This window comes from Dermacentor andersoni, chromosome 1, assembly GCF_023375885.2.
Source record: "Dermacentor andersoni chromosome 1, qqDerAnde1_hic_scaffold, whole genome shotgun sequence".
Taxonomy (NCBI): Eukaryota; Metazoa; Arthropoda; class Arachnida; order Ixodida; family Ixodidae; genus Dermacentor; species Dermacentor andersoni.
Genome location: NC_092814.1, coordinates 158,634,471 through 158,658,434, shown reverse-complemented (window position 1 = coordinate 158,658,434; position 23,964 = coordinate 158,634,471). Strand labels below are relative to the sequence as shown.

At 42.8% G+C, this 23,964-nt stretch overlaps 1 protein-coding gene across 3 annotated transcripts; it reads left to right on the top strand.

Annotated features, from left to right (window-relative positions):
• The first annotated feature begins 22 nt into the window (after positions 1–22).
• sicily (NADH dehydrogenase (ubiquinone) complex I, assembly factor 6 homolog sicily) lies at positions 23–23,365 on the top strand. 3 transcript variants are annotated; one of them, XM_055062665.2, is made up of 10 exons: positions 34–101; positions 172–267; positions 337–436; positions 535–615; positions 675–773; positions 1,992–2,094; positions 13,482–13,615; positions 15,849–15,944; positions 18,600–18,656; positions 23,159–23,365. In XM_055062665.2, the coding sequence occupies exons 2-10, from the start codon at positions 194–196 to the stop codon at positions 23,285–23,287; spliced, it is 873 nt and encodes a 290-aa protein (XP_054918640.2). In that variant the 5' UTR covers positions 34–101; positions 172–193; the 3' UTR covers positions 23,288–23,365. The 3 variants fall into 3 exon arrangements, 2 of the variants coding, with proteins under 2 accessions (XP_050051301.2, XP_054918640.2); XR_008608958.2 differs by lacking the exon at positions 23,159–23,365 and adding an exon at positions 16,727–16,817 and having other exon boundaries at positions 23–267; XM_050195344.3 differs by having other exon boundaries at positions 26–267.
• The last annotated feature ends 599 nt before the right edge of the window (positions 23,366–23,964 follow it).

Genomic DNA, 23,964 nt, shown 5'->3' with positions numbered 1-23,964 from the left:
GATCCCTAATAGCACGTCACGCCGACGGTGGCGCCAGCTTTTCCAGCAGAACAGCTCAGGGTCCTGCACATTTTATGGCAGTTGCATTGAACATTTAAGCAGTATGTTTCGGAACAGTTTAAGAACCACAGCTCAATATGGGAGCTTACAAGATAAATGTATTTATTATAGGTCACGTGTGAAGTGCACACCAATGTCCAAACTATTCAAGTCGTCTATAGCGGAGCGAGGGACATCTCCGGCTGCTTACTGTATGGATCAGGTGAAGTAGGTATCGGTAGCAATGCATTTTGGCCTGCTTTTCGTGGAACATTAAATGTGAGCATTATATTACAGGCAGTACGACTATGAGAATTATCTCTGCTCTCTTCTTTTGCCGGCTGGCCTGCGAAGGAGTGCCTTCGCTATCCGGGCGTTCAACGTTGAGCTCGCTCAGGTGATCGTGTCGCATTACATGTTGGCTTGTTGCAGAAGTGTTTGTTTACTGGAATATGCTCCCTAACCTTCAGCTGTTTCACTCCTTTCTGTACGCAGATTAGAGACATTGTTTCAAGAGCCGACATAGGTTTGATGAGGATCCGTTTTTGGAAAGATGCTGTCGAAAGGGTTTACAAGGTGGCACCTCCTCTTGCGAGTTTTGTGGCTTGAACTGGACATTGTATTTAAATTTACAGGGAAACCCTCCCGAACATCCAGTTGCGCAGGAGCTGAGCATGATGATTCAGTCAAAACAGCTGTCACGACATTGGATCAGCAGAATGATTGAATCAAGGGTGCGTAGCATATCTAATCTGCTATAACCCCGTGTTGATTACAACGAAAACTAAGCTGCTATACGCACAACACTCGTGAAACTTAAGTTTGCTTTATACGAGCCATCGGATACATTGTCAGAATTTACATATACACTGTGCACGCGAGGTATTTGAAAATAAAATGACGATTTCCGAAAAAGAAACTATTTCAGGCAATATTAGATGTACTTGAAATAAATTTTGTGGACGTGTTTCACTGCAGTTTTTTAGAACTGTTCAGTAAAACCACCTTCAGCCTCAATAATTGACTGAATGTTGCATCGGAAACGGTGGCATGCTCGCGTATCAGAAGATGCATGTTAATGTTGAACACGTCTTCCATAGTAGTGCAACTTTCAGCGAGTATTTCGTATTGCGTGGGGCAGCTCTATGGTCTTGTTAGTAGGTCATGTTAGTCTGCCTCTCAGTGACACTTCAGACACAGTTGTCTTGCAGGTTTACATCTGTTAACTGGAAGGTCATCATGGATGTGATATAGAATTTCACAAATAGCCACTATTGGGTCCCGCTGGTCATATCTAAGGTTGCAAGTTTATCTGTCATCACATAGGACTCCTTCCTAATGATTATGTGCATAGAAAGCCTGACTGTTGACTGCCACCTGGAGTGGCTTGGCAATGGCTATCATTGGCTCTCCATTGCTCACAATGGCCTGCACCTGCTAGACATACTCGACCGTCTAGAAGGCATCTGACCACTGGCTGTGCTTCTTTTTGTCACACATGACATGTTACTGTTCGAAGCCATGAGCTCTATTCTGACCTCCAAAACAAAGGGCTGTGTCATATTCAAAAAGGTGATCTCCAAGTCCCTGTGGATGGCAAATAAAACTGCATGCATTTTTATATCATGTGTCAGAAAATGGTACCTACTACCAAGAAACAAGTCAGCCATATAAGTGACAGAGGGGTTGATGAAAGCGAAGGAAAGCACCCAGTGCGATTTGCCAGAAGTGCTAATTTTTGTGGCAATCCAAAACTGCATTCTCAAATACTTCGCACACTTGTTACATGTCATTGGAACCAGTAGGAAACAGGTGTACTGGTTGTGTCTCATTGTATATCAGAAATATCTATTTTTCCTGACTGGATGATTGACTCTACCCTGTGCTGGTTTGATGTGCCTGGGAAGCATATAATGTTGCAATTATGTGAGCACTGCTTTTCTGTTTTTCAGGAAAGTATCCTTAGTGATAAGCCACATAGCACTGTTAATGAGCTTGAAGAATATGCTGAAAAAAGTGTGTCATCCACGCTGTATTTTATCCTGCAAGCCATGGGTGAGTGTCCTTGTGTTCTTATTTCTTTTTAAGAAAACTTCAAGTGTCTGTCTGTGCTTTAGGATAAATCCAATATTTGCATGGTTTTAGGTTTGTAAATATACTTAATGGAAGCCTTTCACTTTTCTTCCCTCGATGCTTGCATTCATGCACGAACTTGCAACATCAGGTGCCTTTCGAGAGCCACAGCTTGTTTCATTCGCAGGCAAACAAGATACACTGTTTACTGCTCAAAACATTGCATGTACTGAAGTGAGTAACGCAATTTTGCTGCAGAAAAATTATGGCAGATCCCACACACTGTGGGAATCATTGTTATGTCAAGCATCTTGCAGGTAGCTTGCTATTTAGCATCATTATGTGTTCCACGTAGTGATACTAGATGCTGCTACATGTCCATGTCCACAGTGTGTCTGATGTGAGTGAATGTGTGACAATTGCAGCTTGACTGCACGGCAATGACAGTGGCATGACAAGTGATTTATTGTGCCCTAGTGAACATCATACAACCTGTTCATATAGTTCAAGTTATCATTTTTAGAAATAATATTCCACACAAAATGTTTTCTGTGGCTTTTCAGTTCTGGTCACTGTGCTGCCATTCCATTCATTGTGAATGCAGTGCTGCTTGTAAACTTCATGTTATGCATTAAAAAAAGCAAAAATGTATATAAGATATAGTGAATGCTTTCTTATACAAAAAGCATTGTGCACTTAACAGCTAACTTACACGCAACAATTCGTCAACATTAGTATCCAAACTTTGCAGTAATGTGTCGTGGCATGCAGCTTTACACGACCTTCTATGCCAATTTAAAATTATAATTTTCCTTAATATCTAACATCCTGTTTGATGCTAGCAATATAAAACACATTGTTTTACTTTCCACCATAATCTTATGACATGTTTTAGTCATTTGTCAGTCCCTTCAACACTGCTGGAATATTTATATGCGCTGTACCATTTTTTTCCCTAGCTATTAATTTTCTAAGTCTAAACCAATATTTGTTGTGTTGCATATAAATATACAAGTCAAGAAGAATACCTGTGATGAGTGGTGGCTCAGTGGCTATGGTATTCTGCTGCCTGTGCTGCTGTTATTGGGCCTGGGGCCTTTTAACATGTACCCAACGCACGGTGCATGAATGTTCTTGCAGCCTGTCCCATAGTGTGTAGTTAACATGGCCATGTGAACCAAACCCGCGTTGCCATACTCAGTAGCAGAATGCCGTAGCCACAGAGCCACCGTAATGAGTAATACCATTAAAACAAATTTTTCTAGTAAGGCAATATCGTATACACTTGTGTAAGGGCCGAATTTTTTTTTGCTTTTGGCGATCTTGATGAGGTGCGGCGTTTACAAGGGGGTGGGTCATTTCAGTCCAATTTTTCCGGCCGCATGGGATCCCTGTGATCCCTTTGTACCCTAAAATTGAACGCTGTTCTTTTCATAATGCATTCATTTGTTCATGCATGCCACGCACCTAGTGCCTGTCTAGTCGTCACCACTGTCACTGTTGCCTTTGCTCAGTCTCAGTTGGTCAGTACACTCGTGAATGCAGTCCTCCCATGTGCCATCCATGGCTTTATAGATATAGATATATGCACATGACTTTAAAGCCTTGCACAATAATGTCCGCAGACATTGCACGCCACATGCAGTATCTTCGAACATATTTTTTCAATTTATTTAACATATATTTTGGGATGCTTAGTAGGGCGTGCGACTCTTACAAGAGTGCGTCCCTTACTGAGTGTGTGCGACTGGTTGTGTATATTTTCCCGTACAGGGACCTAATGCATGCAAACAAGTTGGCATAGTGAAGAGAAAGTTCAAAATTAGCATATTTTTTCAGTACAGAATGTGGAAGGTTAAAGGGTCAATAAGAAGCCTCGGTCGAGTGATTCCACAATCTAATGTCACAGGGAACTACGGAAATTCTGAAGTGGTGTCACGTCGCCACCTCTCATGCTCTTTGGCTGCTGAGCCTGCACTCTCCATTAGTTACCCTGTAAACTACTTAGAAATTGCAATGTACCAACCTGAATTTTATTTTAAGCCTACCTGTTTTATTTATTTTTAAATACTTTACAAAAACACCAATGAGGGGACAGTGTTATAGCTATCATTACGTTAGGAGATGAAGTTCAGGTGGGAGTAAGGTAAATTATTTTGGGAAAGCGTGCATCGTGCCCTTGTTAGTTGCACCTGTATAACACGTTTAACAGGTATAACAGGTAGCAGGTTTGATTCCTAGCTGCAGCAGCCGCATTCCAATGAGGGCAGAATCCAAAAATGCCTGTGTACTTAAAGTTTAGGTGGCCAGAATTAGTCCAGAGGCCTCCAGTATGGTGTCCGCTACGAAGCTATGGGGCAGAAAGCTCCACCAATCAACTTGTGGTTAGCTTATTTGTAATCGCACCTACAGTGTGTGCGTGGTGGCTTAAAATTTCATCTATGCTTTGTCCTCATAGTGATATCATAATGAATGTGCATGCATGCTTTGTTTTGGGGGTCTTAGTGTCTCTTTATTGCTTTGCGTTCATCTCTTTAACATTCTGCCATAAGTAGGGGTGTGCGAATATTTCAAAAGTTCGAATATTAATGAATATTATATTTTTTAATATTTGTATTCGATTCGAAAAATAGATATTCGAAAATGTTCGAATATTCGGTTCTATACTAATATTCGAATCACCTTGAATATATGGCTGGCTGTGCGGAGGAAAACACGGTTCTTAGCATTTGTTTCTATCCAATCGAAGAATATTGAGACGATCTTGTGCTGAATTTTGTGACAATTTCGTGCTGCTAGTGAAATTTTACCTTCAAAGCACACTTAGCCTCCAAACGTCTAAATATTGCAGGAAAGTCGGCCTCTCAGTAGCAAGGAGCACGGGTTTGCAGCCAGCGAGTGTGCACTTTCTTTTTCCTTTGACTTTCCCACTGCTGCTGCTGCTGCTGTCGTGCACAGATGCATGTAGATGACAGGCATGAGTAAGAGAGGAAAGGCAACTGGAGAAACTAGTTTTCACCCCACCGTGTCGAATGTGAATAATACCCTTTGGAGCTCCCTCACAGTAACCACATTAGCCGCTTGACAGCTGTAATTATCCGCGACTCCCCTCAGAAGCATTGCAGAAACTGCAGCGCTTCCCTTTCTACTAAGCTGGGAGGCCAGAGGGGAGGCAGATAGAACTGTAGAGAGGTGATGAGGAGAAAGAGAAGAGGCAGTTCCCATACAAGAGAGGGGGGAGGTGACGTGAGAAGGCAAGGAAACTCCACTACTATACGACAGTGGTTGCGGGGACACAGGATAAGCTTAAGTTCAAGGTACGGCACAGTACGTTGCTGCTATTTATGAAAAATAAATGCCATGCAAATGTGTCAAGCGGGCAGCTTACGCAGGGCGCGCGGAAGCAGAGCCGCATTAGTTAAAGCACACCGCAGGGTCCAGGAGACACTACTGAAGCGGTCGACCATCAAATCAACACTTCTGTGCCCGCCACATTAGCTTTGCGGCTATGGCATCGCTAGAGGTCGCGGATTTGATCCAAATCGCGGCAGCCGCATTTCGACGGGGGTGAAATAGAAAACGCACGTGCACTTAGATTTTGGGACACATTATAGGATATCACGGTTTCAAAATTAATCCAGAGTCTGCCACTACGGCGTGCCTCATAATCGGAGTGTGGTTTTGGCACGTAGAGCCACATAATCCAATTCAAGTTTAATGCTTCTGCCACAATCCAATGTGCCTTGTGAGGCAATGACAACGCTCAACCCTCTCAGAGGTTATAAAATATGGTGCACAACAACGCCTCAAGCAAACACCTCTCCCTGTGTGCTCTGTGTACTATGCATACAAACAGCAGTGTTGCACACAGGATAACGTTTAACATCAACTCACCACTCTTGTGTTAGCCTAAACATTGAAGAAATTAAGTTTTAACTGCCAACATCACCACTAATTATCGTCAATCAAAGCATCCAGCACGGAAAGCTTTGCACATCAATTCCCACAGTGCGTGGGATCTGCATAATTTTCTTTCTTGTTTTTTTTTTTTTTTTTTTTTTGCAGTGCCACCGCTAATTCTGAGCTTATTGCTTGAAAGTATGTGCGATGAGTGACAACAGGCACAGGGCCAGATGCCTCCGAGTTTACGGGCATTTGGTGCGGTATAATAAGGCACAGGCTGGCGAGGACAGCTAGTGGGAATTACTAAATTTTCCAAGATAACATGAGCCAAGTAAACAATGTTTTATTATAACCGCTTACTAGTCTAGTTTTTAACATTGACATGCAATTTCAATGTTCCAACTTAACAAATTAACCCAACTTGCTAATAAATGCATGTGCATATCATTATTCAGTATTCTAAACTAAGTATTTGTATTTGATTCGTATTTGAACATTTTGATATCCACACGCCCCTAGCCATAAGGCATGATGGCAGTGGAGGACGTGGTGCTAGTTCTCCTAGACTGAGGAAACGTAAAAGCGTTCTGTGTTGTTGGAAGGAATTCAGGGACCAAGATGGTTACTCCTCCCATATCCAATGTTTTTCATATCAAATGCAAAATTTCATTGAATCTGTGAATGTAAGTTACTCTTCTCTAGTTGAGTGCCCCGCAAATGCTAAAACAAGTACAGTACTTATAATTTTTTTTTAGAGGTTAGCTGTCATTCATTTTAATATATGCTTGCCATTAAGTTCTGTTTATGAGGTTGCAGAGTTCAAAGAAGTTTTGACAAATGGTCAGAGCCTGCCAAACCGTGTACAGTATATATTTTTTCTAATCAGTGGCTGCAGTGATAATATGGCTGAGTTTACTACAGTGATGTGTGTTAATTTGCATTTAAAATGTTTCAGTATTTGTGGGCATAATCTTCAAATGCATTGCTAAAACCAATGTGTGCATTTTCACATTTGTTTTCTTTCAGCACTGTCATTATGCCCGATTTCTCATGACACTTGACTGCTAAAGCATGCTAAAATGATCATCAGCTTGCAGTGCACACACTGCAGGCTGCATCATCAGGCATTAAAGATTCTCAATGTTCTTTGAACTGCCACACGAGTGTCCACAGTCACAGTTCTGCACTTCATTAAAATTTTTCTCCATTCTGCTTGATTCTTTAGAAAAGCCACGCCATAGTAGTTTTTAGGAACACAATCTTTTAGCAGCTTTCTGCTGGCAGATTGAAACCGGTGGTCTAATACTTCAGGCATAGTGACCAGCTTGTGTTATACAATACATAAAGACCTACTGTGTGCAATACACATCATGAATGTACCATGGCTGAGTGGTCAACAGTGGTTTTCCTTCTACACTCTCCAGGTTTTAATCCTGTGTGCCACCATGTTTATTAAAGCGAACCTTTCTTTGCCGACTCCCCCCACCGTTTTGTGTGACTGCTGGCTTGGTATCTTGCTTAATGCTCCTGCTTACATAAAAATGGAATTTTTACTGGCAAAGGGGTGCCATTGAGTGCACTTTTGTTCTGTGTAATAAAACATTAATCACAGCATAAAAGCTGTACATACAGTTAATGGCCTCCACCACGAATGCTTTTACACTGAAATGACCAGTGTAATGAAGGTATAATTCTGTCCCGGTTCTATTGTGAGCTGTGCAATGCGTGACCTTTACAACAAAATGAGTTGTATAACGAATTATTTCTAAAGCCCCAAGCACCTTGTTATAGAGGCATTCGACCATATTGTGGCTATATCTTCCGGTGCTGACACATTTCGCAAGTTGCGACATAACGACGCGCAGAGCAGTAGAGACCCGGCCAGAAGAACTGGCGTCGCACGCGGTCGTATGTGCGCAAAACTGCAAGGTGTGTCACCTTCGGTGCATCGTGAAGTTGTTCGAGAGCGACGGATCGCAGACGACGAGGAAGGACAAAGAGCAACTCAGGGCCGTCAGGGTTGATATTGCGGCGGTAGACGATGCCGTCGTGCAGCACAAATATGCGCCATGTGCCGTCAGTGCTGCCAGATTGCACTCCAGCAATGATGGACTGTAAGGATTCGTCGCGTTGTTGTTCAGCATGCATGTCGGTTATGTCAGTAAAAGCCATCACGCAGGTCACCGGATCCTGCACAGCAGGATCAGGGGGATCCACGGGGTTACGAGAGAGGCAGTCAGCATCCTTGTTGAGGCATCCAGTCTTATAATTCACAACAAACAAAAATTCCTGGAGCCACAAAGCCCGGTGACCAAGCAGTCCTGTCAGGTCCCGGAGGGAAGACAGCCAGCAGAGTGTGTGCTGGTCTGTAATGACCGAAAACGTGCGGCTGTACAAATATGGCCGGAACTTGGCGACAGCCCAAACTAAAGCCAAGTACCACTGCTCGGTGATGCAGTAATTTCTCTCGGCAGGTGACAGCAGGCGGCTGGCGTAAGCTATCATGCACTCAGTACCATTCTGCTGTTGAACGGGAACAGCGCCGATGCCATGGTTGCTTGTGTCAGTGGGGACTTCGGTTGGTTCAGATGGATCAAAGTGGGCAAGTATGAGAGGGGTGGTCAGAAATCTAATGAGAGCGGCGAATGTGTGAGCTTGCTCAGGGCCCCATGAGAACGGCGTGTTCTTTATAAGATCTGTCAAGGGCCGAGCAGCGTTGACGAAGTTTTTGATGAAATGGCACAAGTAAGAACACAGGCCAATGAAGCAGCGCATGTCAGAAGCAGAATGTGGCACCAGGAAACTGCGTACAGCGCGAACTTTTTCTGGATCTGGTTGGACACCGGATGCGTCAACGAGGTGTCCCTACACGAGACACCTCGTTGCACCCAAATTAACACTTCGTGGAGTTCAGTTTGAGGCCGGCTTTTTGGAAGACTGCAAGAATGGCAGCGAGTGGGGTAAGGTGGCTGCCAAACATGGGAGAAAAAACAATAAGTTCATCAAGGTAACAGAGACAGGTGGTCCATTTGTAGCCTCGCAGAAGAGAGTCCATCATACGTTCAAATGTTGCAGGAACGTTGCATAGGCCAAAGGGCACGACTTTGAACTGATATAAGCCATCCGGCATGATGAAGGCCGTGTTCTCACGGTCCATTTCATCAACTGAAATCTGCGAGTAGCCGGATCGAAGATTGATGGATGGGAAGTATTTAGCTCCGTGCAAGCAGTCCAAGGCGTCATCGATGCATGGTAGTGGGTAGATGTTTCTTCGGGTGATCTTGTTTAAATGGCGATAAACTATGTAAAAACGCCAGGTGTACCATCTTTTTTTTTTTTCACGAGGACGACAGGCGAAGCCCAAGGGCTGGCTGATGGTTCGATGACCCCTTTGCAGAGCATTTTGTCCACTTCTGATTGGATGACTCTATGTTCAGCATGTGATACACAATAGGGACGCCGACGAATAAAATTCGTGTCTCCAGTGTTGATACGGTGGTGAACAACAGATGTTTGTCCTAAAGGCCTGTTGCTGAAATCAAAGATGTCACGCTACAATTCGAGGAGGAGACGTATGTCCGTGGCCTGTGCAGAGGTGAGGTCAGGTGCAATCATCTTCGTGAAGTCATCCGTTGTAGGACCAGAGCTGTGAGCTACAATTGGCGCTAAGAAACCACTCTCGGCATCCAGACTTTCAATGTCAAATTCGGAAGTATTAGAAACGCTGGCCAAGAACATGCCGGCTGGAAGCACTTGAGGGCACAGGCTGAAATTCAGAAGCGGAAGAACGACGCTGTTATTAGTAATCGTCACCAGCGTATGCGGAAGAGCAACGTTCCGGTCACAGAGTAAGACATTTAGGAGGTGAAACTCCCGTCAGCGCGAGCGAGCGCGGGCGACCAGATAAGGTCACAATTGTTGCATGCGCCGACGGTACCGTATGCAGTAGCGGCGCCATGCGGCGCGTCGTAGAAGCCGCAAAGAAAAAAAAAAAGCAGCGTGCGCGCAGGCGGCTCCGGCGCGCTCTCCGGCCACTTCTTCCGTACCAGGCGCGCGCGGCCGAACGGGAGCAACATGCTCGACCGGTTGCCCTGGCAACCGAAACAGCGGTAATTTCTTTCCAGGCCACCAGCACGATACTGGTTCCGCGGGCTTGTGACCTTTTCTGGTCGCCGCAAACAGCGGAGTTTCCACTCCTAAATGTTTCTTGCTCCGTGGTTCCGGTTCAAAAGCACGTCGATGATTGGGCGAAGGACATATTCACCGTCAGGAATCTGTGGCTGTGCGGTCAAAGTGACGTAAGTGACTGCCTCAGGTGACAGACGCACATCATGAAGCGAACACAAGTGCAGTGGAGCGGTGCTCGGAGCATCGATGATTGAGGCATTTCCGGCTGAAAAACGCCAGTTGCGCAGTCGATGAGAGCGGAATGATGGGATAAAAAGTCCAATCCAAGGATAATGTTGTGAGGGCAGTTGTCAATCACAGCAAAGAGAACAGAACTAGGGCAGCCGGCTATACTTAAATGCGCAGTACACATTCCAAGGACAACCAACACGCCGCCGTCGGCCACACGAAGCACTCTGGCAGCTGCTGGGGTGAGGACCTTCTTTAAACGCCTACGTAGGCTAGCACACATCACAGATATGTGGGCTCCAGTGTCGACAAGTGCTTGGACAGGTATGCCGTCTATTTTAACATCAATTACACTTCTCTTTGTGGGCACAGACAGAGGATTTGCTGCAGTAGTAGGCAATGCAGCACCACCTCCGAATGCTGCATTTCCTACTTTTCCGAAAAGGTGTGGCCTAAAGCCACAGGGGACGAAAGGCGACGTGGCTGCGGCGAACGGGAAGATGGGCGACACGTTTGTGGTGAACGAGACTGGTGTCCGCGCGGCGATGGTGAGTGACATTACCACGTGTTCCTAGCAGAGTTGTCGGCGCCGTTAGACTCGGCGGTGGGCGAAACATTGCGGCTATTTCCATTAGAACGGCTCAGGTTGGTCGGCGTGCGAGGTGTTGAGGGCCACGAGTTGCGACAGTATCGGGCGACATGACCAATGCGGCGACAGGTGAAACATATCGGCTGGTTGTCCGCAGTTCTCCACTAAGCTGGATTGCGATAACGCGGAGAGAAGCCTTAGGGTGGAGCGAAAATAGTAGAAGGGTGTTCGTTAGCTCTGGGATTGGCGATAGCGCATACAGAATGTAAACCAATGTATTGAAGTTCCTGGCAAACGATGGCTTGTACGAGGGGAACTGAAAAAGTGGTAGCATCAGGGCTACGCAAACAGAAAGCTGCAGGCACCATCGCATCCAGTTCACGTCGAACCATTCGCACCACGTCCTCTGATGGCGACGCATGCTGCTGCGCGGGTTGATCTTCACACGTCGACGTTGTGGCAGTATTGGGAAGTGTGGCGAATGGTTGCAAGACGCCTGCTCAAATTATCGGCACTCTTTAATGATAGCATCAACTGTAGAGCAGCTTTTGCACATGAGCAGATTAAACGCATCATCAGCAATGCCCTTAAGCATGTGCCTGACCTTCTCAGCTTCTGTCATGTCGTGATCGGCTTTACGACAAAGTGCCACCACGTCCTGGATGTATGAGACATAGGACTCTGTGGGGGATTGGGCATGGGAGGCCAGTTCCTGCTTTACGGCAATTTTACGGCCGGCTGGTCTGCCAAACAACTCTGTCAACTTCTCTTTTCATTGGTCCCAGCTGGTTAGCTCCTCTTCATTGTTTTCGTACCACACCTTTGCCATGCCTCTTAGGTAGAACAACAGGTTAGCTAGCATAAGCGTAGGGTCCCATCTGTTGATTCTACTCGCATTCGTACATGCCACCCACTCTTCAACGTCGGCGCCATCGGTCCCGCAGAAAATTCGAGAATCCTTGGGTTGCACAATGACAACTGAAGGTAACAGCGACGTAGCTGGTGACGGTGACGTTGGAGGCGGCAACGACGTTGATACCGCGTGCTCACCGTCATTCAGGGTGCGGACGGTGATGCGATGTCCACTGTGGAGCTCCGTTTCCAGCCATGGTACCCAACACCTCCACCAATATGTTACGGGGATGTTGGGAGTATAGAAAGAGTGTATTTAGAATATATATACAAAATGAGTCAGAGTAGTTAAAATGGCTGACCACCAACAACACGCAGCAGCCAGCGTCCCATGATCTACTTCCTCTCTCTTCTTTCATCTTTCCGTAACAACATGATGTTGGCTTATAGGTATTGTTGAAGCACGCAGACTTCTTCATTGAATAGTGCATGATATTTAATGGCTTCCTTGATTTTCTTATATTTGGGCTACCTCATTTTGCTATTGGCTATGCGCAACTGCGATGCATCCATTTTTGTCCAATCCTCCAGGCAAATGCACAGTGGTACATGGGGGATAGAATCCGTAGATGTGTTTGTGTTGTGCGCCTCTGTGCATACACCACTCATCAACTTTCGCCTTTTGAAAAACATTACACATCGCCTTCGTCCTTGTGACATCGTCCTTGTTGCATCGGTGTCCTACATTGTGCATCCACCTGATTCGCTGTTTGCACTTTGGCATAACCTATGGACGATGTAGTGCATAAGCATAAACATTGCATGAGATTACGCATTGCATACAATAAATGTAAAGACAAATGCACGCTTTGCATATTATTAATTAGCATTTAATTAACCACTTCATTAAAGCTTTGCCCTTCATGGATTCCAACATGTGTGTTGGACTTGGATAATGTTTTCTCATATTATTCATTTGTTATCATAAGGTCATATGACCATCTTTGTCGGAAATGAAGCCACAATAACTGACTGAACTAGCTATAACTAGCTATGACAGGCCACGACAGTAACCTATTGTATTTTCCACTGTTAGTGTAAAAATCTTTTATGCCTTTGCTGTCAGCGGCAATCTTCCAATGGCAGACCTGGATAAAGACGGGCACAGCATGATCAGTTACTTATGCTTGATGATTTGGTGCTGTAACATGTTATTTTCCACAGCTTGAGCATGGTTTGTCGTAAGTTGACAGACTTCTTGGGTGTCCTTTCCTGGTCTAATTACAAACATGAAACAAAAAAGAGGGCATTCTTTAGCAAGTAGTTTAGTTTTAATGCAAATGCAGCATACAGCATGGCGATTGGCAGCCAGTTGAAACTTTTCAGCAGTTCAGCATTTCACTGGGTGTCAGCTTCTGCCAAAATAATGACAAATAAGCTTATTGATTAAAGCCTGTGCATTATTGCATTGATTTATGATTTATGTGAAAAAGCGTAATGTGTTTTATGTTCTTACTTATTTACCTGCAGGTGGCTAAGCAGGTGTTACAATATTGTGCAATTATTTTTACTCAGTATATATTTTTTATTGCATCTTAAAGAGGTGCAATGTAATGCTAATGCATTTCTCGCATTTGCCACTAAATTGCTACTGAATTTTTATTTTTAGGTGTGCAGGATGTAGCATGTGATCATGTTGCCAGCCATATTGGGAAATTGCAGGGGTTAACAAATCTGATAAGAGGAATCCCTTTCAATGCTGCAAAAGGTCGTGTATATCTTCCATCTGAGCTCATGGCCAAGGTAAGACTGCCTCCGCGGATGCACATTCTGGAGGTTTGAATCTGACTTATTACTAACCAAAGGAGATATACAATAAAGAGTACTTCAAAGACAGCTCCAAGGCATTATATCTTCCCGGTAAAATTATGGTCTATGTACCAGAAGGCTCATTGCTCTCAGCTGGCGTTTCGGTGGGGGCCCGGGCCCCCAGGGCCCCTTCTGGATCCGCCAGTACTTGTAAGTCAGTGCTGAAATATGCTGCTTCACTTTTAGTTGGGAAGTTTGCAGAAGTGTAAATGAGGCAAGGTGGAGCACCCAATGAACCAAGCAAAAGCCATATAGGCTTGAAGTAAAGTTGTAGGCAGAACTCCTGGTACAATATTTGTAATCCATTTGATGTTTTATTGTTATTTCTTGTGCTTGCTTGTTAAAGTGAAGAAGCTGTAAAGCTGAGACACTGCTTTTGTATATTCAATAATTAGAAAGGAGTGAAATACAAAGTGTACACTGAGCAATCACTGTGAATAGTGCATTGCAAATGTGCCACTTGACATCTGCTGATGAAAATAGCCACCACGTGCAGTTGCCTTTGTGCAGGATATGAATTTCTTGAGCAGTTTATGATTTGAGTGCAGAATACCACTCTAAGATGTAGGCTCAATCCCAGCCATATTTCGATGGCGGCGGAATGCAAAAGAAATTCGGTAGAACTATCTCAAGATGACTCTCAGTGTTAATGCATTTAGCATTAAATCAATATGTTGACACAACGTATTGCTACCGTCAAAACGAGTTATGCATGAGGCATGTACCGTAGCGGGATTCCTCTTTCGTGCTTCCCTAAGAACACTTGTGGCCATCTAGCGTTGCCACCATGAAGCCTGCACGTGGCATCTAAAATGTGTGGCGTGCTGGTGCGTACAGATGCTGAGAAATGCATCATGCAGAAACCAAGCTCCTTTCTTGCACTTCTTTCTGCACAGGCTGCACTGCCTAGGGGCACTGCCGAGAAGTCCGCGCATGGCTTCTGAGACTGGAAGCGTGGCACACCGGTGCCTGTGAATGCTGAGAATTGTTCCCTTGCTTGCCTCTGTGCTATGCACTGGGTGCACGTTAAAGAACGCCAGGTTGTCAAAATTAATTCGGAGTCCTGCCACTATGTCGTGTCTCATAATCAGACCATGGTTCTGGCATGTACAACCTCACAATTAAATTTTTCAGTATATTGCTCCGATACTCTTGGCATTGTCAAGAGAGGTGAAGCATGTCCTGCTTCCATACTACCGTATCTGTATGTAAGAAATGTGACCACAAATATAATGCGAGGGGGCACGTTCAGTCTGTCAGAAAAAGAAAAAATAATATATGTTATGATAATAACAGGAAGTGATGCTGCAGAGAAACAGAACAGTGCATAAAAGTGGATGCCAACAGGGCTTTATGCATTGTTTCTGCAAGATGCTGTCGCAAAATCAAGCGAAAGGACAAGTGCTGACGTCTTTGTCACTGTCGGTGAGAATGGCATCGTCCTCTGTGACATCCTGTAAGGTTATTGGACAGGCAGCACTTCAGAAGTGGCTGCGACCCATTTGAACTCCAAAGCCTTACAAAGATTCCGTGAGAATCCACCTCACATCTTCAAAGGCTGCTCGCTTGACTCGCCCATGTAACTGTGCTGATTGTCTTGCTCAAGGTTGTGAACAATACGCCATAACCACATTAATACAGCACTAACAGCGTTTTGAATTAGGAGAAGAAAGATGGCGTAAGTTACACAGTGGCAACTCCCAGCTTGCTGCTTTTGCATGATGCAAAGTGGCAGCAGGCACAATGGTGCCTAGTGGTTTAGCTCACTGCAGTTTGAAACACTAGAGAGAAATAAAAAAAAGAAAACAAGAACAAATGCATTCTAAGGCCAGAAATTTTGAAAAAATGTTGCATTATATTTGTGCAAATACAGTAAATTGCATAACGTTAGTAGAAACTATCCATTCTAAATCTGTGTTGCAGGGCTTTGTGAAAAAAAGTAACGATGTCATCTCAAAAGAGCTCTGTGTATCATTTTAATTTTGCTGTATGGTAGATTGGCTTGCTTATGTTGTGCGTTTCGCTTGAATTAGTAGCCATCCTTTGGGTATATTGCCACAGTTAACAATGTGAGCTTGAAAGCTGGAGACCAATTACTCTTAGTACCTTAAATTTGATGTCCTTTTGGAAGAATTTTACATTTTTTTCCTTTTTCCTTTCTATGCAGCACAAGGTGTCGCAAGAGGCAGTTGCACGTGGAAAAGCAGACCTAAAGGAAGTGATATATGACATTGCTTGTACAGCCCATCAACACTTAGCTACGGTACAGTGCAGTTTTGCTCATTACTGTATGCACTTAAGCTTCTTGTGGGAATGTACAATGGAGTCACTTTAGACACACAGGGTTTTAAGGTCTTTCTAATTACTATCTGACTATATACTAACAAAAGCAGTCAATCATTTTTATACGCTCTCTTATGATTTCACACAGTGGTACATGGTGAACAACCCAGTTTCAAGGCATGGCAGAAACAGGCTTACACATTCAGAGTATTGACTGTCTGAGTTCCTAGAATTTATTATTTTTCAAAATTTGATGGGCACTAATTCTGAACCTTTAGTTTCCTCAACACACTCTACATTTATTGATGCTATGTTATTTAATTTATTTATTTTAATTATCAGTATTCATTATTTTTTTTAGTGTCCTGTTTTCAGCATTTCTTGAACTTTTGGTTTGACTATGATCTGCCAGTAATTTACATTGAAATGGAAACCACATATATAATCAAGTTTTATTCTTGCAATATACTTAAAGGAAATTGATTAGAGTTTGACCTTGTTGCATACATTCCCATATACATTCATGGATTATTTTCTGATGGCTTGCTGCACACTTCTTCATTTGCACTTTAGAGGAGCTGTGCATTGTGTTGAAACTAGACCCAGTTAAAGCAGGCAGTTGTAGCGCTGCATCAGAGTGATGTGGGTATTTGAAACTGTGTGCATGTTGGAAAAGAAAATATGGCCTAAGGTCATTCCAGCGATATGTTCAACATATTCACTTTTTAATTCCCTTTTCAAAGGCTCCATTTTCTCTTTTAGTGTTCATCACCATCATGATGCGTTACCAAACAGTAAGCAGTAAGTTCAGGTTCAAATTCCGAAGGCAAGCAACAAGACGAAAAGAAAGTGGGTCTGTACCGAAAAGCATATTGAGACTCTGGTTGGGCTCCATTCTGTACAACTATTTCTCAAAAAGATTGTCTAGGCATGCCTGTGGGTGTAAGCTTGTTGCCCGGTGGCTGTAGCTAATGCATTGGCAGCCATCGTTATTGTGATTGGTCACGAATCTTAAATTCCGCACATTTAGTACTGCCCTAGCTGCTGATATTTAGCTACAGCTATTGTGAATTAAGTCATGGGGTTGTTGTATTTGGGTGACTGTTGTAGTTAACTAATTAAAGCAAAATTATTCAGTAAGTGCTTCCATGATTGACATTAGTATGTGCAGACTCAGCACGTGCTATGCATCTACGCACCACCTGACACACCACCATGACACGCGTGGATCTATGCAGCTCCAGAGGTGGTGTGTCAGCGTGATGTCATGGATTTAAAAGTATGTTTTCACATAAGCTGTTGTGGCCTGGTAAAAGTTTTTGAAAATTCCTTAATTCATTGGAACAAAACAGAAACGGCGCAACACAGGACGAGCGATTAAAGAGCACAGGACAGAGCACGGACTAGTCAGCGCTCTGTCCTGTGCTCTTTACTTGCTCGTCCTTTGTCGTGCTGTTTACGTCTTATTCCATTGATGAACCAACCAGCCCCTTTGAACACACTCCTAAGTTCAGTCTTGGGCATTCTTAAAATACAATTTAGTTCATTTTTACCGATGAAAATTTAACTAGGCCCAAGCAGATGCCATGAAAATTGATGACATCATGGCAGCTGATGTGGGAACTTCAATACGGCATCGCCACCTGTCTTTCGATCTTGTGTCTTGTATGGCTTACCAAATGTCTTCTTGCGGTAAGAGTGGCATTTTTGGTATTGTACAAGGGTAATTTACTTTCACATGTGAAATAATCTTTCTCTTTAGTGTCCCTTTACTGAACGAATCTGCTTTAAAACACCTGTGTAAAACACGGACAATAATTTATCTTGTTTTAAAGGTCTACTCATGTGCTCAGGAACATAAACTAATCGTAGCCTGTGTGCAAATGTGGCCGTTTGCTGCACATTACCAAGACTATGCTGCTATGGCATTGCTATGATGCTGCCACCGATATCTATGCAGTGAATTCACATAGCATCATGACACTTCCGCTCCTAGTGACCATTTGGAATGAAGCATGCCGAGATGCAGTCAATTTTTTGCATTTTTTAAGAGGCTGGTTTGCATGCTACGTATGGTCTTGAACGAGACCATGTGTACGAGATCTTCAGAAAATCACGTCACCATTTCAGAGTCAGCATTGAACTTCTGCCCATTCCTATCATACATTCCTATCACACTGTGTATGATGTGCAGTTGCCTTTCAGAACCAGGTGTCATTGTATCACTGGTGAGAGTTTGTTACATTGTGCAATCGAGCAAAAATTTAAAGACCAATGGGGCCGTGAAAATTTTGTTATTCTGTGCAGCCTGGTCATGCCAGCTTGGTCATGCCAGCTGAAATCAACTGGTACAGCCTGTGTGAGCATGTTTGACCAATGCAGTGTATTGTAGCAATTCCACATTGTGGAGCTGTACTAAAAGAAATTTTGATTTTTTGCTGATGCTATGGTTTCCAAATGTTTGCTCGCGAGTGTACACAGCTCACGCGTATGTCGACTGCCCACAGCATGCACACTTTCCCTGTGGTAATGACCAGCAGTGCCTTGACACAAGTAGCTTCTCTAAGGGTGGCTTCTGAAGGCAAAATTATGCTGCTTGAGTAACAAGACTAAACATCATTATGTGCTCTTACAGGCACGCAGTTTGAAGAAAGACATACCAAGGGATGTAAGACTAGTCTACCTTCCTGCGGTAAGTTGTCTCCTGTGTGCCCCTGGGAAGCTAGAATACACAGCATTCTCTTCCTATGATTTACTTGAGATACACTCAGAAAGAAATCATTGAATGCATGTCAGAGTTGGTCACCACGATAATTAACCCCATGGGAGAGCGTCAGTAAGACTTTATTATAATGAGGGTGTAATTTAAGCCAAAAACATAGTTAAATAGTATACTCGTCAGATCAAGGTCTGTGTATTTAAGCAGTGCAAGTTGCCCATGTTGTCAGAATAAGTCTAGTATTAGCTAACATGTTGTGGATGAGCATTTACAACAAATAAAATTTGAGTGGGAAGGTAGGCAATAATTTTATGATTGGTCTGTTATGTTACCTAGTCAAGTTTTGAGAACACATACCATTGAAAAGTATATCTTGTAGCCCTTGCTAAGAAAAACTGAATGAAATGCTGTCAGAATAATTGTTGAACTTATTAAAGATGATGAGAAGTAATAGTTGCATTGGTAATTGACAGTTATGGCTCCAAAATACTACTAGTAGCTTGTGCTAATGTAACTGCAGATAAGCATACATGCTGTTCTACAGGCTAGCAAGACCAGGGCTGGGCAAAGATACTTTGCAATTGTATCAACATGCAATACAAGATACTCAGGCAACAAGTATTTGAGATACAGATACAAGATACTACCACGAGTATTGTATCCAATACAATACTTTCCATTTATATCTTAAAATACTTTGTTACATTCACAAATTTCTTATTATAGATCTATATAATGTAGCAGCAAACGCATATGCACAAAAATGTTTGCTTGGGAATTTCTTAACTCTGACTAACCTTGTTTCATTTGAATGAAATGTCTGCTAGTATCTCAAAATTTTTGTCTTTCTTGCTCAATGTATAATATTTTCACTCCAAAACAATTGATTGGGGTTGCTGTAACTGTTTAACGTGAAAGCTCTTTATACACTACTCAGTCAGTAGTTTTTACTTGTCGCTTTTGTAATTGATGGGAGTCGCTGCTCTGCTTGCTGATCATAATGTATAAACAAGCGCTACACCCTCCCGGAATGTGCAGCTTTTGTAGCTCATTCATATTTCACAGAATTATCATGTAACGTCACCCAAAAAATTAATTTTGTTGCTTTCGAGCTACAGTCAAGTAAAAAAAAATAGCTGCCTTATGTAGAAGCCTTCCAGAAGCAGCACCATCTACACTTTGGTTCACAACAGTAAAACTTACATGCATGAGATCCTTCAAATCGCTCATGTGTGAAAGCCACAAGGCAACCCCATTTTTATTTCTTCAGACTTCGTAACAAAGCATCACACAAGAGAAACATTGATAACGACACTATAATGGCATCAGAATTTGCGCGAAAGACACCGCACGCATTGGTGTACGTAGCACAGTACAGTGGCTATGGGCAAGTGCCATGGTACTGATGCAACTAAAAACAAAATATCAAGACAATAAAAGGTCAGACGCATGCAGACGTTTGCGTGCTTCTTTTTGTCTGGATGGCGTGAGTGCTACCACGTGACTATGCTCCACCAAAATGGACACGCAGACCTCATTGCCTGTCCCGTCTGGAGGGCTCTGGCACAAAGATAGAAGAATGTTGCTACCTTTAGTTTTATTCAGGTGGCTTAGTGGCAGCAGTATCATATTGAGAAGTGGAGTTCAGCCAACATTTATAGTTTCGCATGGTGATGTTTCCAATAGCCAGTATCTTGTTATCTTAGGATACACAATACATTCTTTCATGTATCGGAAATACGGATGCTGATACAAGTCTTGCCAGACGTATCATGATACAGGTACAAGATACCCAAAGAGTATCTAAGATAGTATCTAAGATACTTGTATCTTCTATACTGCCCAGCACTGATCAAGGCAGTACTACATTAAGAAAAATTTGCTGTTCAAAAAGCTACTATATGAACTACAAGCTACTGCATAAATAAGTTACCATCGTAGAATTTTCTTTACATGATCAAATGTTGCATCATGTTCATAACAGCAAAACAGAGCATTATTGTGTGCACACGTGGTACATAATAAAACAGCAAGAGCCAACAAGTAGTGCAACATGTACCTTAATGAGATGTCACAAGGAACAACCCTATTGGTATATTATACCTGTAATTTGAGCACATCAGTTGTAACACTGAGCACCTGCTTGCCTTGTGTTAATGCATAGTCATCTACCCACAGTTGTCAAATTATTGTGCACATTTATCCATGTTGGCAAAGAGCACATTCTTTTTAATGTAATAGCTTAGAAAGACAGAGTTTACTAAAAATAATGCAGTAGGACTGACATCACGCTGCAAAAAGGATTGCTGGCAGGATTGGCTTGTTGTGTTGACTAGCTTAACATCCACACCTAGCAAAGATCTCGTGTAGTATCTGTATGTCTCTTAGGTTTCGGCAAGGGTAGAAGATTTAGTAAATGTATGCCATTAATAACATATAGCGAAAGTTTTCGAAGAGTGCAGTACATGGTAAAGTTGCACTGAGCACATATACGATATGTAATTTGAAGTGTTAAATAGAAAGTAAAGTAGCAGTGTTGGTGTATATGCACTTGAAATTTGTGCCGCAATGAGGCGCTTTTAAATCAGAGCTCACTGGGAGTGCCTTGTGCTTGTGGCAGCCTTCAGATAATGCAAACCTTTATATTACTAAACTACAAGAAGTGTTTTCTGCTTATGTAAGTAAGCGTTCTATTGCAGTGTGCAGTGCTTGATATCTTTATGAGCACCCAAAGCATGTGGCAACCCCGGGAATGCCTCTGTGCAGTGTGGTTTAATACTTTGAAACAAAAACCGACACTATGAATTCACATTATTTATGTTTTAGGAACCAGACAGGGTGTGTAGTTTATATACTTTCAGCTAGCGTTCCTGTATGTGGCTCCTGTATATACAGGGGCACTACTTTTGGCTTGCTTAGCACATTCAGATGGATTATGTAAAGATTCCATTGTCTACAAGACTAGGTAACCTGTGCTACATATTGATGCAGCTAACATGTTTAGTAAAGATGGACCCTTTCCTCTAATTTCTTGTTCATTTCACATGTGTCGTTATTAGAAGGACCCTGAAACGATTTTAACGGTTGTGTACAATCGCATTGTTTCCATATGGGAGCAAGTTGTGATTAATAAGGGCCAAGTTTGAGAGCTGTGCATAAATCTTTTACTGATTTAGTAATGGATTTTAATATGTCACGCCTTGTGATTGCAACAACACCTTGATTTGTGCGAGTTCATCTTGACAGCATTCTTAAAACAGCAATATGGATGAAGACGAAAAGTACACAAACGACAGGATGGGCGCTGAGCTTCCAACTAGCGTTTGTTTCAATTGGCCGGCTCTTTTATACGCACTACACATCAGGCACACATTATCATACAACAGATTGCACAACTCTATCGATTCACGTGATCTGATATCTGGAAATAAATAAGACTTATTTTTCATGCAGCGCCAGAGAAGTACAGCTGACGCATTTATCACCAGTTTTTCTTATATAGTACACTTCAACTATTTCACATTCTGTCTTAGTTTTTCTTTTGCTTAAAAAATTGTTTTAGCAAGCACTGGTATACATGTACACATTTCGCAGTGTTCAGCCAAGTGGCTTCTATATCCTTTTTAAATGTCATTATTGTGCTGTCTTGCCCTGTCATTGAAGCATTAGCTGGTCTGCCCTATATAAACGCATCTACAACTTAGCGGTATTTCATACACAGCATTCGACATGCATACGGTGTTCGGTGATTAGTCTCGCATTGCATACTTTTCCTGTTCTTTTGAAGATGGCACACTGATCACGCACAATGTTATGTCAGTTTCCTACTTTTTTGAGATTGTGTGATACCTTATGGAGGTATGGGATCACATGTGCGTATCTTTTTTCACATTCTTTTGTTTGACACTTCTAGATGGCACCAAGTGCTCTTAAGGAAACGCAATAGAGGAGTCCCGCTGCAGTACACATCTAATACTCATGCATAACTAGTTTCGATGGTGGTAATACATTGTGTCGCTGTATTGATTTAATGCTAAATGCATTACTCTCTACAGTCATCAGGAAATGGGTTCTGCTGAATTTTGTTCAGAGGCTGTGGTTCTCAGTTGCTGCATGTAAGGTGAATGGACATGCATTTTGTGGCAGCTTGACATTGTGTGGCGTCACATACTTTGTCGCATGCACTTCATCTGTGAGCAGTGCGTGTGACAAAGCTTTTCACAAAATTTTTTTCAAAATTCCCACTGCGATGCAATCGAGATGAACAGGCACACCGCAGCTCCACATATTCATTACCAGAAACCTGTGTTATGTGCTACTGAAACCAATAAACTTGGAAAGGAGGGCGCTGTTCACTGGTGAAGTTGTTTTTAGGTGCAACAAAAATAGTTTCAGGGGCTCTTTCGTGTCATAGAGGCTCTAGAACCTATATATATATATATATATATATATATATATTTCTTGTTTGCTTGCAGGTTGCTTCCAATGCATATTTAGAAAAGCTACGTCACGCCGATTTCAATGTGTATGATGGACGACTACATGTGCGCAATGGCATGCTCCCTTTATCCTTATGGTGGCATAAAGTAAAGAGAACTTTTTAGACTGCTAGGTTAGTAGTATATTTTCCTTGTCATCCACTCATTGGACATGTGTATTAAATAAACACTTCATTACAGTCACTCATATTTACTTGAGTTCAGCCCGCTGGCTCAAATCAGGCTTTCAGTGTGAGCAAGGTCATCTGGCTTGCAACCTTCTTTGTTTATTTGAGCTTGACTCTAGCAAACTTATGGAGCTTACGTATACAATCCTGAATGTATTAGACTGCACTCACTATGTATGTAGCTCTGTAAGTGCATGTGAGCTTGAGAGCTCTGTGTGGAAGTTGTGTTTTTACTGGAAAGGTAGAAGTGTAGCTTTAATGCTTAGTAATTTATCCATGGTTTTGGGCCCCACACACACTCAGAGTGGTGTTATCTGTGTATGTATTTTGGGAGACCATGACAGTTGCAATGCTGTAGCAGATGAGAATGACGTGTGCATTGTAAAGAAGTTCCTGAGAGCTTCTTGCACCTTACCAGTAAAAACACAGCTTCATGAAAAAGTATTTGTGCACTGGAGTGTGGATTCTACACTTCGCAACCTACCTGTAGCTATGGAGCACTGTTTCATTCTTTGCCCCGACACTTTTCTTGTTATAAATACACATGTAGCACTCTTTTTTTGCAAGGCTCGCTACCGTATTATGCATTCCTTTATTTGAGTAATGGAAATTTTC

Coding starts and splice junctions, on each gene's coding strand:
- sicily (XM_050195344.3), top strand. CDS start 104: ATGTTTCGGAACAGTTTAAGAACCACAGCTCAATATGGGAGCTTACAA. Junction 268..336: donor TACTGTATGGATCAGGTGAA/GTAGGTATCGGT, acceptor ATTATATTACAG/GCAGTACGACTATGAGAATT. Junction 13,616..15,848: donor CATCTGAGCTCATGGCCAAG/GTAAGACTGCCT, acceptor CTTTCTATGCAG/CACAAGGTGTCGCAAGAGGC.